Below are 20892 nucleotides of genomic sequence, written 5' to 3' on the forward strand. Positions count from 1 at the left end.
ATATGACACATCATTATTTAGTGAATATTTGTTACACCTAACACTCTGTTCATTTTACACTCAAATTGAAGTATACAAGCTTTTAGGTTTTGAGCTATTTGTAATATACAGTGGGTGTTTCCCTTCATTAATGCCTGGTAAACTACCTAATAGACAGCAGACTCTAATGATGTCAAACAAAAAGATACCAGTTGTGATCTAGATTAGACTAAAAGACCTGGTTTGACAGAAAACATTAATTACTTCATTTGTGACACCCTTGAATCATTATAATATCATCCCTGTGCAAGGATAAGGTGTCAAAAAATTATTGCTTAAAAGTAAGTTTACAGCTTTAATGAGTAATGTAGTACAACTTCTGACACCGAATGTAACAGCAACACCAAATGTTGTGGGAAGAGGGAGAAGGCACATTATTAATACTTGTCCGAGCTTTCCAAGTGATTTATTGTTTACAACTACAGTGCCGCGTTCCCCTCAGTTTGTGTCACCAGGTCCCACAATGTTGAGGACACCACTTTGCTGTCTGTGAAACAGCTTGGCGTGGAGTGGCTGCCTCAGTGACCCGTGCAACACTCCGCTGTATGTCTGCCTTGTACAGCCGCGACGTCAGGATGCACTGGCAGTCAACTCAGTGGTCTTCATCCCTGCCTCAGCGGCGTTCGCTGGGAGCCGCACTGCATGCTTCTTCACCGTCATGGTTAAGACTGTAGTGGCAACAAGCGCCCACGATCCGGCATCCGAATCTACGGCCCTTGCCTTGGGATGCCTCCGGCATGTGTTGGGACCCAACAAGACTGTCCACAGTAGCAAGCCATGGCGTGGCCCGCTGGCTCGCTACGGACCCTGCATTGGCCTCAGAGGATCGAACCAACAAGCTGCCGTGGACTGGAACGCTGGCACCCCATGTGCTGCTATGTGTAGCCGGTGGTGTGATATGCCCCGCTGTCCAGGAGGGCTGTCACACTTGAATGCTTTGTTAGTGAACTGGCACCTATTTACATGTGGCTGTGCACCTCTGTTTTCCTAAACGCGCCACTCTGCGTCGCGTACTCATAAGACTTACGTTGGCCAGTGGGCCTCTTCTGCCTGTGACGTGCGCCATGCAAAACACTGTGTGTACTTTTTCCGGCAGTCTTATGCCCCAGTGGCCTCCATTTTACTTCTTAGCTGCTGGTGAGCATAACTCACTATAAAAAGGCCCGCGCCTGGCTGTAACTTATGCGCTCAAAAATATTGCACCAAAACTGACTTTTCCTATCCTGAATGGTAGTGCCACTACAGAAACTAAACGGACAATAGCAGCAACAATCTCGATCCTTGTGTGGCAATTCTCAGTTATTCAAAAGTGATTGTATGTTTATAGTTTCACTTTGTTGTAAGATTACTGACTGTATAAGGGAAAGAAACATGATGCACCAAAGTTATCATAAAGGAGCTGTTGTCATGTTTGAAAAGTGTTTTTATTGGTATGTTTGTAGCATTTTGGTAATTAGTCTGGTGCTTAATTGTCAACTGGGTGTGCCATTTTATACAATACGAGCAGATGTGTGGTGCACTTTGTACTTATGTAAAGAATAGCTGTTTTTATGTCGCCAAGAGAAGCATCTATGAGCAAAATTACTGTTTAATCTTGGTTTAATTAAAAATGATAAAATAAAGTTACATTATATGAGCTATATCACTCTTTAATTATACAAGTATAAAATAAACTGTCATTATATTGTTCTGTTGCCACATACAATGACTCAATCAACGTTAACTCCAACTATAATTAGCTTGCAGACAACTGCCTCAGTGTGAGTTATTGCTGCTGGGTGGGAATGTGGATCTTTCCTTGCACGGATCATAAAGTTTTTCTCACCTACTTTATATTATCGCTGCTCACTTGCATGTATGACAGGACAACTTAGCACTGTTTTAGCTGAAGCTATAGTGAAGGAATAGGTAGTGAAGGAATAGGTAGAGGCTTACAATTGTAAAACAACAATAGAACAGTACAAGACAATGTTATTTGTGGTTGGCGTGCTTTACATATAGATGCACCCCCTCAAGGGTTAACATGGAATAATTACTATTTATTCTCTTAGATGTAATACATATTTTTTATATATTTGTATAACAAAGTAACGAATAGATGTGACAATATTCATTGAACTTCTTCTGTGGCACAATGGTAAAATTGTATCGTTCTCAAATTATACAGTTCAAGCTCCTGACTGTGTAGGGTCAACACAATCTGAGATAACAGTTCGTTAAAGTTTGTTGTGCATATACTAAACACCATGCCACAAATTTCAATATTTTATTGCATATTTGGTGCAGTAATTTCTGCTGTCGGTATTCTTATCTAATGTTTTTTTGTTCTTCCTTACAGTTATGCGACTTACAAGACCAACTTTATCAAGTCCATTAATCGTGACAAGTGATGCGAAAGATCTGCCAGGAAACCTGTTCAACAATGATCTGAAGCATGACATTACTTCTGTATCAAGTGTTGAGACACTAGCTGCTGGACAGTTTCTCCTGTTGCCACAAAGTTTTGGGTAAATGTTGATCTTGGTTAACATTGTGCAGCCTGCTCTCATAAAGTTTTGTTTCTTGTGACAACCAGGACTACTTTTTTCAAACTGTAAATTGACATTTTTAAGTGTGAATTTGTATGCATAGTTAATTATTTTCATGTTCTGTTTGTCTTACCCATAGTATCTCTACATCAAAATCTACATACATACTCCGCAATCCAATTCCCAACAGAACGAGGGAAAAATGACTGCCTATATGCCTCTGTATGAGTCATAATCTCTCTTATCTTTGTGGTCTTTCCGCGAAATATAAGTTGGCGGCAGTAAAACTGTACTGCAGTCAGCCTCAAATGCTGGTTCTCTAAATTTCCTCAGTAGCGATTCATGAAAAAAAAAAAAAAAAAAATCCAACAATGACTTTATTTCTCCTAGCCCTGTTATACATTTCCAGATAAGTTAACAATCACACTCTACTTCGACCTCAGTAGACGCAGTATTTTTCTCAACTGCAATGAAGACACCACCTCCTGTGGTGTCTAATCTGTCTTTCCGATACACGTTCCAACCCTCACTAAATATTTCAGAACTTCCTATCTCAGGGCTCAGCCAGGTCACAGTCCCGAGAATAATTTGTGCGCCACACGCTTCGTGGAGGGCAGTAAATTCAGGCAAGGCTGCCTCCACATCTTGGATAAAGCCCCCTGGCAGACAAACCAAGTGCACGTTGGAATTCTTTCCAGCCCTGTATGCTATTTCCCTAATGGGCTCCATCACCTGCCTAATGTTGGAGCTCCCAGTAACCAGCAAGCCTTTGCCCCCGTGTGCCTGCTCGGGCACTGCTGAAGAAGCGGCCACCTGCCCACTGACAGGATGAACGGGCAAGGCCAGCCGGCCACCGTCCAGCCTCCACATTGACCCTCTGCCTTTAGCGACTCGAATGCGTTGCAGTCCACCACTCTCCCTGAGGTGAGGGCATCCCCAACGCGCTCAGCTTCTCGCAAACCATGGCCAGTTCCTCCTGCGACCGCACACAGCATGCACACATCCTATCCATCCTATTGCTAATATCTGGACGTATAGAGTTGCAACAGATAAAACAGCAATATCTGACTGCACAGTTACGTCACCAGCACCAGATTGAGCTACGATGTATGAACAATTACTTACGATCAAAGCAATCAAATGACCTTGACTACGCCACTATGCAGATATTACAATGCAATCCTACCCCTGTCTTAGTACAAATGACAACAGCCTATGCGATGTTACACTCTGTTATTAAAATTTGATACTACCCCTTTCTAATTTGAAAATATGCAAATATCCGAAAAATTTCACCACGCAAGCACACAAACACACGAAGTAATTTGAATTAAACCTGCGGAACTTATATGAAAAACTGAATATACGACTAGTATCTGCTACTGCTGTTCGCACACGTCACTGTGCAAGCACAGATGAAACTGCACTGGCCTCTGTCTGCTGCTAACTGACTCTACGAAATAAACAGAAAGCACTGGCTGTCCAAAACAAACAACTGACTAACGCCTCCGCGACTTTATATTTTACAGCTATCAATAAACAATGTAACTCCTCTCAAATACGAGAATACACAAGATTTTATGTAATTAAATATGCAAGTGCTCAAACACTCGGAAAGAAATTAAGAATCAAACAACAAAACAAATATGAAAGCTAAATATGCGACTTGCTGCTGCACTGATACTTCACTAGCGGCTGCTCAAAGCTCTCATTAAGATGTGTATCTGTTTATATCACACACACATACTTAGAACAGTGAAGGTGAGGGTGGCATTCAGAGCACGGGTTTCCTTCATCTATAAGTAATTTTCCGTTCCACATTATTGAGCTCACTGCTGTACTTAGGAACAAAAAAACCGCAGAGAAAAGCAACTATTTAGTGTTCTGATGACTTACTGTATTGTTGTGCATTAGGCGTTAATGGATAGGCAGGTATAAATGGATTTTTGTAAAAGGTGATCTGCACCCCAGCACTGAGGGGTTCATTCACAATAAAACACAAACACACACACAAACACACACACACACACACACACACACACACACACACACGCACAAACACACACACACACACACACAGTGTTACAAAGAACTGTTCAATTGAACTGCAGTCAGTATTCACTAAGTACAACCGAAGCCACATCAGAGTTCAGTCTATTACAAATAAAGGACACCAGAAAATACCATATTAGGCAGGATAATAGCAATCACAAGCACCATGAATGCCATCCGTGGGCTGGTTTGTATGCCAGGGTCTGGTATGATCCCTTCAGACAGCGTACTTGAGGATCAGAGCCATCTGAATAGGGGGCCATAGTTGTAAATAGTAATAATGTTGCATCAGTATTCATGGTGACTTTGGGTGGCACCTTCCCTCACCCCCCACCCCTCGCCTCCCCCACCCCTCGCCCCCCCACCCCTCGCCTCCCCCACCCCGCCCCCTTTCAATTCAACAGGCCTCCACTGTACCATCCAATGAGCTCTTGCTTGACAACACTGAATTCACAAATGGCAGTTGTTTGTGATCAGTAGAATGCACGCTACAAAGCATCTGGCTTGCCGGTTCCTGGAAGTAACCACTTTGTAACAGTTTATTGTGTCACTGTGGTGTCAAATTCTGCTCAAAATGCTGTTGCAGATTCAGTATGATGCCTCAGAGCAGTTACACCAAACACAGTGGTCATCCTTCATGATAGTGCCATGTGGCTGTCCCCTGGTCTCCTTGTGACTACCATTGCCAGCAGTCATGTACAGTGGCTACATTTCAGCCAAGTCTTTCTGCACTATCACAGAAGGAACATCCAGCTTCTCATGCCCTATTACACAACCACATTCTATCTCAGTGAGGCATTCTTGACCCACATCAATGAACCAGTTTCAATCTCAACGATTACTGACTCTCACAGCCATTACAACATGTATTTAAAGCAAACTTTGTTCGATTTTTCATAGTGGCACAACTAGCACGACTCTTACGCTACTGGTACGAAATTTTATAGACATTATCTTTCGCATGTAGAAACATGCCTACCAACTTTTGTTTGTATCACACATCTCCTCTGTGGTGGTGTATTATTTTCTGTCTGTGTATATTGTTACAAATATCCAACGCACCCCTTCGAAAAAATTTTGAATGTCGCTTTAACGTGTCGAACCATATTGTTTCATTATTTTCTCAAATTTGCCCTTGTTCTAGGATTTAGTTTGTAGGTCAGCCGACGTCACTTCTGTGCATCAGTACTCTACTTCGGTATTCCAATGCTCTATGTGGTCCCTAATAAAATGGTGCTTTATATCAATTTGTTTGGTTCTGTCATTAGTAACATCATTTTTAGTTCCATTTATAGCTCCCTTGTTGTCACAGAAAATCTCGGTGAAATCCATACTGATATTAGGCTCTATCTCACTTATTAGAGTCCTGATCTACAATGTGTCTTGAATTGCATGTGACATAGCAATGTACTTAGATTTTACAGTGCTCACGGCTACTGTTTTGTGTCTTCTACAGGAACAGGATGTAAGCTCTCCAATTAATCTAAAACAACATACTGTAATGGAATGTCCTGAACTCACTTTGCCAATCTCCATCACTATAGCCCTTGAGTTTTATATTTCCCATTTTGTATTATCTTAATTTGTAGTCTGTTGTTCCCTCTAGGTAGTTAAATATCCATTTAATATTTTTCCGGTGTTTCTTTTCGTACTGCCTCTACATAGGGTACATTTTCATTGCACTCTACATCTTATTATTTGGTTGTTAATTTGGCTCCTGGTTTCAGCGGTGTAGGAACGGGTTTGCAGTCACTCATCATTCATACCAAACTTTAACAAAATTTTGTGTGTGTATGATGATTGGTCTATGCATAACACTTTTGTCTTCTTGTTTTTAATGTTCTTCATATCCAAGTATTGCTTTATCTCTCCTAGGCCATGCATATTAAATTTGGTTTTTAGTTGTCTTTCAGAATTGTGCATTTAATGTTCTTCTTTAGGTAGAGTCAAGAAATCATCCACCCATACAGCCATTATTGTGACCCCCTCTTTACTAATTGTATAACAGATACTGTGATCTCTCTTAGGCTGTTTCGTACTCATCTTTATCAAGGTTTTGTGCAGGTGTCTGTTCCAGCAGCAGCCACACTGTTTCAATCTGTAAATACTTTTCACTGTCAAATCTTCTCTTGTCCTAGGTGAGCTTTTCAGCTTCATCTGGCAGGGTGACACATATTTCTTCATCTACTTTCCCATTTGAGTAAGCTGTCTTCCTACACATATGGTGAATTAGTAAATATTCTGTTACTAGGTGTGAAAGGTATCTAAGTGATTTGCATTTTACTACTGGTGAAAACTTTTCCCTTTGACTATACCTTCTTTTTGTGATTATCCCTTGACTGAAAGTATTGCTTTGTATTTTGGTGTTGCACTCTCAGCATATTTGTGTGTGTGTGTGTGTGTGTGTGTGTGTGTGTGTGTGTGTGTGTGTGTGTGTGTGTGTGTTTTAAACACCCATGAACCATGGACCTTGCCGTTGGTGGGGAGGCTTGTGTGCCTGAGCGATACACGTAGCTATACCGTAAGCGCAACCACAATGGAGGGGTATCTGTTGGGAGGCCACACAAACCTGTTGTTCATGAAGAGAGGCAGGTGTGTTTTCAGTAGTTGCAGGGGCAACTGATCTGACCCTGTAACATCAACCAAAACAGCCTTGCTGTGCTGGTACTGCAGACAGCTGAAAGCAAGGGAAACTACAGCTGTAATTTTTCCTGAGGGCAGCAGCTTAACTGTATGGTTAAATGGTGATGGTGACCTCTTGGGTAAAATATTCCGGAGGTAAAATAGTCCCTCTTTGGACCTCCGGGCAGGGACTACTCAGGAGGATGTTGCTATTAGTAGAAACAAAACTGGCATTCTACAGATCGGAGCATTGAATGTCAGATCCCTTAACCGGGCAGGTACGTTAGAAAATTTAAAAAGGGAAATGGATAGGTTAAAGTTAGATATAGTGGGGATTAGTGAAGTTCAATGGCAGGAGGAACAAGACTTCTGGTCAGGAGAATACAGGGTTATAACTACAAAATCAAATAGGGGTAATGCAGCAGTAGGGGGGGGGGGGGGGGGGGAGTGTGGATAAGCTACTACGAACAGCATAGTGAACACATTATTTTAGCGAAGTTGGACATGAAGCCCATACCTACCACAGTAGTACAAGTTTATATGCAAACTAACTATGCAGATGATGAAGAGATTGAAGATATGTATGATGTCGTAAAAGAAATTATTCGGATATGAAGGGAGATGAAAATTTAATAGTCATGGGGGACTGGAATTTGATTGCAGGAAAAAGAAGAGAAGGAAAAGTAGTAGGTGATATGGCGTGGATAAGGAATGAAAGAGGAAGTTATCTAGTAGAATTTTGCACAGAACATAACTTACTCAATAGCTAACACTGGGTTTAAGAATCACCAAAGAAGGTTGTACACGTGGAAGAGGGATAGAGACTGAAAAAGGTTTCAGATTATATAATGTTAAGACAAGAGATTTAGGAACCAGGTTTTAAATTGCAAAACATTTCCAGGGGCAGATGTGAACTCTGATCACAGTTTATTGATTATGACTTGTAGACTAAAACTGAAGAAACTGCAAAAAGGTAGAAATTTAATCAGATGTGGCAGCAATAAACTGAAAGAACCAGAGGTTATAGAGTGTGTCAGATAAAGCATTTGAGAACGGTTGCAAGAATAGGGGAAAGAAATACAGCAGAAGAAGAATGGGTAGCTTTGAGAGATGAAATAATGAAGGCAGCAGAAAATCAAGTAGGTAAAAAGATGAGGGCTAGTAGAAATCCTTGGGTAACAGAAGACATATTGAATTTAATTGATGAAAGAAGAAAATATAAAAATGCAGGCAAAAAGGAATACAAATGCCTCAAAAATGAGATGGAGAGGAAGTGCAAAATGGCTAAGCAAGGATGGCTAGAGGACAAATGTAAAGATGTAGAAGCATATATCACTAGAGGTAATAAACGCAACGCCTACAGAAAAATTACAGAGATCTTTGGAGAAAAGAGAACCACCTGGATGAATATCAAGAATTCAGATGGAAAACCAGTCCTTAGAAAAGAAGGCAAAGCAGAAAGGTGGAAGGAATATATAGAGGGGGGTCTATACATGGCTGATGTATTTGGTGGCAGTATTATTGAAATGGAAGAGGATGTAGATGAGGATGAAATGGCAGATATGATACTGTGTGAAGAACTTGACAGAGCACTGAAAGGCATATGTTGTTACAAGGCCCTGGGAGTAGATAACATTACATAAGAACTTCTGATAGCCTGGGGTGAGCCAGCCCTGACAAAACTCTTCCATCTGGTGGCCAAGATCTCTGAGACAGGTGAAACGCCTTCAGACTTCAAGAATAACATAATAATTCCTACCCCAAAGAAAGCAGGTGTTGACAGGTGTGGAAATTACCGAACTGTCAGTTTAATAAGTCATGGTTGCAAAATATTAACATGAATTCTTTACAGACAAATGAAAAAAAACTGGTAGAAGCCAACCTCAGGGAAGGTCAGTTTCAATTCCATAGAAATGTTGGAACATGCAAGGCAACACTGACCCTACGACTTCTCACAGAAGACAGGTTAAGGAAAGGCAAACCAACATTTCTAGCATTCGTAGACTTAGACAAAGCCTTTGACAATCCTCTCTTTCAAATTCTGAAGGTGTCAGGTGTAAAATACTAGGAGCAAAAGTCTGTTTACAATTTGTACAGAAACCAAAAAGCAGTTGTAAGAGTTGAGGGGCATGAAAGGGAAACAGTGGTTGGGAAGGGAGTGAGACAGGCTTGTAACCTATCTCCGATGTTATTCGGTCTGTATATTGAGCAAGCAGTAAAAGAAACAAAAGAAAAATATGGAGTTGAATTAAAATCCATGGAGAAGAAACGAAAACTTTGAGGTTTGCCGACGACTTTGTAATTCTGTCAGAGACAGTAAAGGACCTGGAAGAGCAGCTGAACGGAATGAACAGGGTCTTGAAAGGAGGATATAAGGTGAACATCAACAGAAATAAAACAAGGATAATGAAATGTAGTCAAATTAAATCAGGTGGTGCTGAGGAATTAGATTAGGAAATGAGACACTTAAAGTAGTAAAGGAGTTTTGCTATTTGGGGAGCAAAATAACTGATGATGGTCAAAATAGAGTGGATATAAACTGTTAGACTGGCTGTGGCAAGGAAGGCATTTCTGAAGAAGAGAAATTTGTTAATATCAAGTAGAGATTTAAGTGTGAGGAAGTCGTTTCTGAAAGTATTCGTATGGAGTGTAGCCATTTATGGAAGTGAAACATGGATGATAAACAGTGTAGACAAGAAGAGACTAGAAGCTTTTGAAATACGGGGCTACAGAAGAATGCTGAAGATTAGATGGATAGATCACATAATTAGTGAGAAGGTGCTGAATAGAATTAGGGAGAAGAGGAATTTGTGGCACAACTTGACTAGAAGAAGGGATTGGTTGGTAGGACATGTTCTGGGCATCAACGGATCACCAGTTCAGTATTGGAGGGAAGTGTGGGAGGTAAAAATCATAGGGGCTGATGAAGAGATGAATACACTAAGCAGATTCAGAAGGATGAAGGTTGCAGTAGTTATTCAGAGATGCCGAGGCTTGCACAGGATGGAGTAGCATGGAGAGCTGAATTAAATCAGTCTCTGGACTGAAGACAACAACACCACCTATTGTACCTCCAACAGTTTTTTCCTTTCTGGTATTTTAACTAATTCAGAAGCTTCATTTTGATAAAATTACTTCAATTCACTTTCCATAGCTGCTTCTCTCTATTGTGGTGAATTCAGAACACTCATAGCCTATTCAACTGAGGTTCATCATTAAAAGGTTGGGCTACATCTTCATCATCATCATCATCATCATCATCATCTGGCTGGAGTTGGTAGTCATGTGTGCATGAGGGGTGCTTATTTGTGTGAGTGAATGGTGTGTGTTTCTCTATTCCTGACAAAGGCTGTGGCTGACAACTTATGTGTAAGTGTCTTTTTAATTGTGCCTACCTCCAGCTTAGCATGTTATCTTTACAGTAAGTAGTAGTCTGTGTTTCCCTACATTTTAGACTTCAGTCATTCCTATCCTGAGTGAAAGTGAAGAAGAATTACAATGAACAATCTAATGAGTATAGAATGTTGATAGAGAGTAAATCGAAGAAGGATGAAAGAGAGACTTAATATCAGGATTGATAGTCACGAAGAAGAGGAAGTTAAAGAATTCTGCTACCTAGGCAGTAAAATAACCAATGACGGATGAAGCAAGGAGACATCAAAAGCAAAATAGCAATGGCGCAAAAAGTGCATTCCTACCAAGGGAAATCTACTAGTATCAAACATGGGCCTTAATTTGGAGAAGAAATTTCTGGAGAACAGCATTGTATGGTAGTGAAACATGGACTGCGGGAAAACCAGAACAGATTGAAATTGAAGCATTTGAGATCTGGTACTACAAACAAATGTTGAAAATTAGGTGGACTAATCAGGTAAGGAATGAGAAGGTTCTATGCAGAATCGGAGAGGAAAGGAATATGCCAGAAAACACTGATAAGGATAACGAACAAGATGATAGGACATATGTTAAGACATGAGGGAATGACTTCCTTGGTACTAGAGGCAGCTGTAGTGGGCAAAAACTGAAGAGGGGGACAGAGATTGGAATTCATACAGCAAATAATTGAGGATGTAGGTTGGAAGTGCTATTTTGGAATGAAGAGGTTGGCACAGAGAGAAATTCGTGGCGGGCCACATCGAACCGGTCAGAAGACCCATGACACAAAAAAGAAAAGAAGTATAAGCATATATTACAACATTCTTAGGAAAAGGCAGGTTACAACAGTAACATACCAATCATTTTATCTTGGAACTCTTCCATTTGGTAGTGTTTGCATAGAAAAACAACAATATCAGAAGTTGGGTGCGCCTTGATGCAAAACACCTTGTTATATGTTTAATTTCTTTATTTTCCCAAACTAGTTTCGGCGACAAATATCACCATCATCAGTGGGCTTTTTTGATCTTATTTACTGCAAGTTACATAATGTTTTTGAGCATTATTTTTGCTGTTTGCAACATATTTACTCCGTGCTTATGTCACCGTTTTTATTCACGAACATCATGTCATCTGCAAAGTTCGTTGGATGGTGTGGAGACGCTTTTATATACACAAAACAAAACTTTCGCACTTTGTTTTGTGTATATAAAAGCGTCTCCACACCATCCAACGAACTTTGCAGATGACATGATGTTCGTGAATAAAAACGGTGACATAAGCACGGAGTAAATATGTTGCAAACAGCAAAAATAATGCTCAAAAACATTATGTAACTTGCAATAAATAAGATCAAAAAAGCCCACTGACGATGGTGATATTTGTCGCCGAAACTAGTTTGGGAAAATAAAGAAATTAAACATATAACAAGGTATTTTGCATCAAGGCGGACCCAACTTCTGATATTGTTGTTAGTAACATACCAATAGCATCATTTCAAAATGCAATTAGTGTGGTGTTTGATATTGGACTGCTTGAATGCAGATGTGATGTTGAATGTGATAAAGTGACTTGTCAGATGTGCATATCGTTCTGTTCCACTTCATTGAAATCCCACACGTGTACTTCGAAGACTTGAATAGCTATATAATGCTATCAGACCAGTAGGAAAAGTTTGTTGATCAGTTAGATAATTATATTAAGTAGAGGAAAGTGTAGCAATAAGTCACAATATTGAAATGTGTGTGTTTCTGATCCTGTAAAATTCGCCCCCCCCCCCTTCCCCACCCCTCGAAAGTTCTTCTCGTAGATATGGAATAGGTTAGCATTCAGATGTCTCTTGCGGTAAGATGTGTAGTTTTGCATGCAAATTGCTCATACTGCTGTTTTTAGGATGAGCAATTTATATTTTAAGTACAGTTTCATGTGGTTCTGAGTATTTAAAGTAAAGGACTTTGCCTCACCCACGTAAGAACTTCTACAGATTCATTGATGACATGTTTGTGATGTAGCAGTATGTGGTGGACTCTCCAGATGAATTCCTTGACTACTTCAACAAGATCCGTAAAGATGTTAAATTTACCATATAAGTTAAGAAAAACAACTGACTGCCATTTCTGCATGTCAATCTGCAGAAGAAACTTGATGGCACTTTGGGAGATAACTCACCTGTATCAACCACCATCCAGAAAAGTGACACTCATCTCTGATGAGATTCTGCACAAATATTCAGTCAGATCTTGACAAGATTAGCATTGTGCTTTAAATGTACAATTATATATTCATGAAATAAATAGTAGTAGTATCCTAAGACTATAATATCAAAGAGTCACAGTTGAAATTGTTTAGCTATTACAAATACCTGGATGTAACAGTTTGTAAGAATATGAAATGGAATGTGAATATGTTCAGTTGTATGTAAAGCAGGTGTCAGACTTCAGTTAATTGATGAATTGGTGGAATACTAGTATACAAAGAAGATGGGTTACAAAATACTCTCATGAGGGAAAAATGGCTGCTCTATGCCTTCATATGAGCCCTAATTTCTCATATCTTCTGTTCGTAGTTGTTAGAAATTTACATTGGCAGCTGTAGAATCGTTCTGCAGGTCAGCTTGGCATGCTGATTCTCTGAATTTTCTCAATAGGTTTTCATGAAAAGAATGTTGTGTTTCCTCCAGGGATTCCTATTAAAGTTCATGACGCATTTCCGTTATACTTGTGTGTTGATTGACCTACCAGTAACAAATTTAGTGGCTCACTTCTGAATTGCTATGATGATTTCCTTCAATCCATCCTGTTGGGGATCACAAACATTCAAATAGTATTCAAGAATGTCTCACACTTGTGTTCTATAAGTGATCTTCTTTATAGATGAATTACACTATCCTAAAATTATTCTCACAAACCGTAGTTGGCTATTCACTTTCCCTACTGTCACACCCATGAGCTCAGTCCATTTCATACTGGCTTGCAACGTTACACCTAGATTTTTAATCTGCATGTGTCAAGTAGCACACTACCAATGCTGTATTTGACCATTACAAGAGTGTTTTTCCTACTCACCTGCATTAACTTAGGTTTCTACATTTAGAGCAAGCTTATTCACTCAATGACACCTTCCTGCACACCTCAGCATCATGAGCAAAAGTTGGAGATTGCTGCTCATCTGTCCATCATATCATTTGTGCTTTTAACTATAAGAGTGGTCCCATTGCACTTCCTTGGTGCAGTCCTGATGATACCCTTGTCTCTGGTGAACACTAACTTTCAAGGATGATTCACTGGGTTCTATCACATAAGAAGTCTCCGAGCCATTTACATATTTGGGAACTGATTGCAAATGTTCAGACCTTCATTAAAAGTTTGCGGTGGGGCATCACATCAAATGTCTCTTGAAACCTAGGAACATTGACTCTGCTTCATGCCCTTTATCCATGGTGCACAGGATGTCATGTGAGAAAATGGCAAGCTGAGTTTTGCATGAGTGACGTTTCCTAAATACATACTGATTTGTGGATGGAAGCTTTCTTTCTCAAGAAAATTTGTTATATCTGAACTCAGTGTATGCAGTAGATTGATATTAAGGACGTTGATCTGTAATTTTATGGGTCCGTTTATTTTACCCTTATTGTATATGAGAGTCACCTCTTCTTTTCTCCAGTTGCTCGGGACTTAGCGCTGGGCAAGAGATTTATGATACAACCTAACTAAGGGACTAACACCGTTGAGTACTCTCTGTAAAACTTAATTAAGAGTCCGTCCAGACCTGGTGACTTATTTGTTATCAGCTCTTTCATTTGCTTCTCTCTGCCAGGGATACCTATTACTATGTCTTCCATACGGGTGTGTCTGCAATGGTCAAACATTGTAAAGTTTGTACAATCCTCAGACAGAATGGCTTCTTAAACCTGAATTTTAAAACTACTTTCGCTGTCGTCTATTGCCACACCAGACTGGTGAACAAGCCTTTGGCCAGCTCAGCTATTTCACTTAAGACCAGAAATTTGTCAGGTTCTCAGCAAGAGCTTTTGCTAAGGTATGACAGTGAAAGTTGTCGTATGCTTCACACATCAAACTTTTTACAGCTTTATAAATTTCTGACAACACTCGCCATCATCTTGCTTCCTGGCAGATTTCTTATCAGCTCTCTCTCTCTGCTGCTGAGTAAAAATTTCATTCTGGAAACATCCCCCAGGCTGTGGCTAAGCCATGTCCCTGCATTATCATTTCATCCAAGAGTATTAGATGCGCAAGTTTTGCAGGAGAACTTCTGTAAAGTGTGGGAGGTACGAGGCGAGGTATGGGGGGAAGTAAATCTGTGGGGATGGGTCAAGAGTTTTGCTTGGGTAGCCCAGTTGGTAAAGCACTTTCCCGGAAAAAACAAATGTTCCAAGTTTGAGTCTCAGTCCAGCACATGATTTTACTTTCAGAAAGTTTCAGCATAATTGGTATTTTTCTGAAAAACAGAAAACTTCCAGAAATGCTTTAAAACCTTTGTATTGAAAACTGTTTTAGAGAAGTATTCTCACCTGTGGTGATTGTTAAAATGATGTAATTGATAATAAGACTAAAATATATGTGGCTATTATGATTTGTGGTACACTGTAATCGAAGCATGCTTCCTGATTTAATGTCAGTACTACTTTCTATTACCTTTATACCCCTAAAAAATCTTATAAATCAGAGAAAATTAATCCTCATTTCCTCAAGAAGTTGTTATATGACAAATCAGGGGCTTATATGACAAATCAGGGGCTGTTACAATGAAGCTTCGTGGGTTCAGGTAAGCCGGCATTGAATGTGTCTCAGTGTGCAGCCACATCGATTGTTGTCCCCAGTAACCTGACATCCTGTGGATTTCTTGGATATGGAACTGTAGGAGACCATGATGATATTGGCTTAATAGACAGACTGCAGACATTTTTGTGTTGATAAGACTGGAATAAGAAAGCTGGTACAACATTATGAAAAATGATTCAGTTGCCATTGTTAACATGTAGAAAAATAGTCTATATATTTGCAGAGTGTGTTTACATAAACACTTTCTGATCCTCACATTTGTGTTAATTTCCATTAATATCGTGGGGTAAAAGATAGCTGTATATAATATATTCTGAAGTTCTTTTGAACACAGCTTTTGGAAAACTGTCTTGAAGGATTAGTTTGAGAGCCCACATGCAGTGAAAATATTTTAGGCCTTGCTGCTACAAACATGCATGACCTTATTGATGCCAACAGTATAGAGACAGGGCTTAGTGATCATGATGGCATCATAGCAACAGTGGTTACTAAAGTTAATAAATCAATCAAGAAGTCTAGAAGAGTATTTTTTCTAGAAAGAGCATATAAGCAGTTGTTGTTATCCTACACTAAATGGACATCATTTAGTTCCAGTATGATGAACATAGAGTAATGATGGATGAAGTTTAAATCTGTAGTAAATTGTGCTCTGGAGGAGAAGTATGAGCATAGTAGGTAGATTAAGCATGGAAAAGACCCACCACAGTTTAATTATAAAATTTGGAAAATGCTGAGGAAGCATAAACTGTTACTCTCTTGGTTCAAAACAGAATGTGTAAATGACAACAGGCAAAAGTTAGTGTGGATTCATGTGGCAGTAAAAAGATCAGTGCGCAAAACATACATCTACGACCACTGTCATATCATCAAGAAAAATCTGATCCTACATAAAATTGCTAAGCTGGTCAAAGGCTTGTATCCAGCCACTCATTGACCAGTCTAGTGTGGCAATACAAGATAGCAAAAGGAAAGCTGAAGTTTTAAATTTCATATTTAAGAAATCATTCACACTGAAGGATTGTTCAAACATACCAACATTTGACCATTGCACAGACTTCCTTATGGAGGACACAGTAACAGGCATCCTTGGCATAGAGAAGCAGCTAAGAGAGCTGAAAACAAATAAGGCACCAGGTCCAGAAGGAATCTCATTTCAGTTTTAGAGAGAATCCTCTACTGCATTAGCCCCTCTTAACATTAGTTTTGCCACAGAATCCTCATAGATATTTTCAGTTTCAGCATAATAAATTTCCTGCAGATGGAAAAGCTTCTGTCTCCAAATCAGCACGGATTTAGTGAGCTTGCCGTTTTCTGACATTATCCTGCGAACAATGGAAGAAGGGGCAACAGGCAGAGTCCGTACTCTTTAAGTTTCCAAGATTCATATGACATAGTTCTCCAATGCAGACTATTAACAAAGGTATGAGCTTACAGAATAGGTTCCCAGATATGTGAGGGACACAAAGGCTTCCTAAATAATAGAATACAGTATGTTGTCCTTGATGGCAAGTGTTTATTAGAGACAAGGTTATCCTCTGGTGTGCCCCAGGGGAGTGTGATAGGGTCACTTTTATTCTCTATATACGTAAATAATCTGACACACAGGGTGAGGAGCAATCTGTGGCTGTTTGCTGATGATACTATAATGTACAGAAAGGTATCATCATTGAATGACTGTAGGAGGATATCAGATAATTTGGACAATATTTCTAGTCATTGCGATAAATAGCAGCTAGCTCTAAATGTAGAAAATTGTAAGATAATGCAGATGAGTTGGCAAAACAATTGCATAATGTTCAAATACAGCATTAATAGTGTGCTGCTTGACACAGTCACATCGATTAAATATGTAGGCATTATGTTGCAGAGTGATATGGAATGAAATGAGCATGTAATAGTTGTAGTAGGTGAAGGAAATGGTTGGCTTCAGTTTATTGGCAGAATCTTTAGAAAGTTTGGTTCATCCATAAAGAAGACAGCATGCAGAATAGTTGTGTGACCCATTCTGGAGTACTGCTAAAGTGTGTAGTATCTCCACTAGATCAGATTAAAGGGAGACACTGAAGCAGTCCAGAGGTAGGCTGCTGGATTTGTTACAGGTATGGTCAGTCAGCACACATGATACAGAGAGGCTTCGGAAACTCAAATGGGAATCGCTGGAGGGAAGGTGAAATTCTTTTCTATACTATTGAGAAAATTCAGAGACCAACTTTCAAAGCTGACTGCACAATGATTCTCAGGTATGGTCAGTCAGCACACATGATACAGAGAGGCTTCGGAAACTCAAATGGGAATCGCTGGAGGGAAGGTGAAATTCTTTTCGATACTATTGAGAAAATTCAGAGACCAACTTTCAAAGCTGACTGCACAATGATTTTATAGCTGCCAGTGTACAGTTTGTCAAGGACCACAAAGATAAAATAAGAGAAATTGGGCTCTACGAAGGCATATAGACAGTTGTTTTTTCCCTGGTTCTCTTTGTAAGTGGAACAGGAAAGGAAATGACTAATAGTGCACCATACAATAGCTTGTGGAATATACATGTAAGCGTAGAAGTAGATATTCTGTTGGAATAATTGGTATGTGTGTATTATTCAAAGGACATGGTAACTTTTTAAATAGTATTTGCTTGCAGATAGAACAAGCTGCTGATAAACTGCTGCTCTATGTATTTTCCAAGGAAAAACTTTCTTGACATTTACATTTTTTTTATAAAAACTTAAAGTGGATATGATCTTTTGTTAGTTAAAGAATCTATTGTCGGTCAGTAGAATTATAAGCAAGCTATTTTTTAACTCAAGAACTACAAAGTGTAGATCTATATAAAACGCATTACATTCTGCTAGTCAGCTGTTCTCAGATGTTTTCCTAGTTGAAGAGCAAGGAAAATATTACATATTTTGCACAACCAAAGATTTCATTACAAAATTGTAATTAAAAGTTTTTTGAACGACTGGCTTATTTCACTAACTCAGTACTAACTGCAGTTCGTGATGTGAACTTAATGTTAAATGCTGTGTTGAGTATCAATAAAGACCTCTGTGGCTTATATATCTGGGACTCGTTTTTACCAGTTTTGGTATTGTGAAAGTTAATGTTTTTCTTCAACGATTATGCTGTTATTACCTAGTAGGAGTCTATATTTGTAGCAAATAGATGCAGGCTTTGTAAGTCAATGCTGAACGACTTTTTTATAAAACAGATTATGTCACTTCTAACAGTGGAAAATCCAATATGGAATGTAACAATATTATGAAAAGGATAGTGCTACTTTTCATATAGCAGAGATGCTGAGTCACAGATAGCCAAAACAAAATGACTGTCACAAAATAAGCTTTTGGTCAGCAAGGCCTTTGTCAAAAATAGCGCATCCGCCCACTATCCTTCCCACCCCACCCACCTCACATTCGGGAGGACGACGATTCTATCCCACATTCAGCCATCCTGATTTGGGTTTTCTGTGATTTCCCTAAATCATTTCAGGAAAATGCCGGGATGGATCCTCTGACCAGGGCATGGACAACTTCCTCCCCCATCCTTCCCTAATCCACTGAGACCGATGACCTTGCTGTTTGGTCTCTTTCCCCCAAATTAACTCCAACCCCTTCCACAGTGGTATTCCACTGTCCACCGAACCTACACAATATACTCATCCATCCTTACAAAGCCCTTGCTCCCAACCCCTTATCTCATGGCTCACACCCCCCTTAAGAGACCTAGATGCAAGACCTGTCCCATACATCCTCCCACCATCACCTACTCCAGTCTGGTCACTAACATCACCTATCCCATCAAAGGCAAGACCACTTGTGAAACTAGTCATGTGATCTATAAGCTAAGTTACGACCACTGTGCTGCGTTCTATGTGGGCATGACAACCAACAAGCTGTCCATCCGCATAAATGGCCACTGACAAACTGTGGCCAAGAAACCGAGTGGACCAGTCTGTTGCTGAACACGCTGCCAAACATGACATCCTTCATTTCAATGACTGCTTCACAGCCTGTGCCATATGGATCCTTTCTACCAACAATAGCTTTTCTGAATTGTGCAGGTGGGAACTCTCCCTGCAATACATCCTACATTCCCGTAACCCTCCTGGCCTCAACCTTAGTCAGTCACTGTCCTCACCCATCCATCCCCTTGCCTGTTCCCGTTCCAGCAATACACAGCCGTTGTTCCACCATCACACTATATTTTTACGTCACTACTTTTCCACTACTCCTCCCCCCCCCCCCCCCCCCCCAAATCCCTCCATCTACTCTGCTGCAGCACTTCACTGTCAACTGCCCATGCCTTACTGTCCCTTCCCCTCCCCACGCCAGCGTCCTCCTTATCCCCATGCAGTTGCCACACCCATCATTCACAGGTGCTGCTGCTTGCAGTGTGGTTTCAGTTGCCTGAGACTACAGTCGTGTGTGAGTTGCGTTTGCATATGTGTGTGTGTGTTGTGTGTGTCTACATCTATTTTTGACGAAGGCCTTAATGGCCGAAAGCTTTATTTATTTGTGACAGTCTTTTTGTTGTGCCTATCTGTGACTCAGTGTCTCTGCTATATGGTGATTGGCAACTTTCCTTTTCATAATATTGTTATATTCCATTTTCGATTTTCCATTGTTTGCTTTTCACTTCTTATATATATATATGAATTTTATGTCCAAAAAGATGTGTAGCACCAGTGTTTTATGGCTGATGAAATGTGTTGCCAAAGCAGTTAGAAACTTTTTTGTTCTTTATTTTCAGAAATATTTATCTTGGCGAAACCTTCTCAAGCTATATTTGTGTCCACAACGACAGTAACCAGATAGCAAGTGATGTTTCTGTGAAGGTAATGATTTTTTAAAGTCTTGTGTTTCGTTTTGTGCTAGATATGTTGATGTACAGATTGTTCATAAACAAAATACCCCAATAAATACTGACTGAAATAAATGTACAACATGGCCTAGTACTGCAAGTCTATGTATTTTTAAATAAAAAAAATGCACTACATTGCAGTCTCCTTTTAGGGCAATGAACTTTTACAATAAGTAGATTGAAAATCAGCTTCAACAGTGAATATATCTATTATTGCACATCTAGTTTAGGAATCCCATAGCTCAATTATCAGGTGCTACCCATCACATGGTTTCTTATGTCACAGGTGTGGGACAGGCAATCCAGCTAATTACAAAAGATCTACCAAGTGTACAAGTATGAAATGCAGATTTCAGACAACAGATGTCGCAACAATGCAGTGTGTGCTATAAAGATTTGACATTGTGCCATTTTGTTGTATCATAAACAAGTGAAAGACACTCACACGAGTGACAAAATGGAACCAGGTGGGCATAGCGTTGTTGTGTTTGTTCAATATGTTGAAATTTGTACCGAACAAAGAGCATTCACAGGCAGAGTTAATTTTTTGTATTCATTTGAAGAAAACTGGTGCTGAATTGTACCAGTTACTTAGAGAAGCTTATGGTAAACATTCTCCA

General features: G+C 39.8%; 1 protein-coding gene across 3 annotated transcripts in view; it reads left to right on the plus strand.

The window, feature by feature from the left end:
* The window catches only part of LOC126272781 (trafficking protein particle complex subunit 13), a 200592-nt gene that overhangs the window by 55171 nt on the left and 124529 nt on the right, over positions 1–20892 (plus strand). For all 3 annotated transcript variants that reach the window (XM_049975925.1, XM_049975926.1, XM_049975927.1), the window contains exons 2-3: positions 2378–2546; positions 20162–20246. In XM_049975925.1, coding sequence (XP_049831882.1) covers positions 2378–2546; positions 20162–20246 — 254 coding nt within the window. The remainder of the gene's footprint in view (positions 1–2377; positions 2547–20161; positions 20247–20892) is intronic.

This window comes from Schistocerca gregaria, chromosome 5, assembly GCF_023897955.1.
Source record: "Schistocerca gregaria isolate iqSchGreg1 chromosome 5, iqSchGreg1.2, whole genome shotgun sequence".
NCBI lineage: Eukaryota > Metazoa > Arthropoda > Insecta > Orthoptera > Acrididae > Schistocerca > Schistocerca gregaria.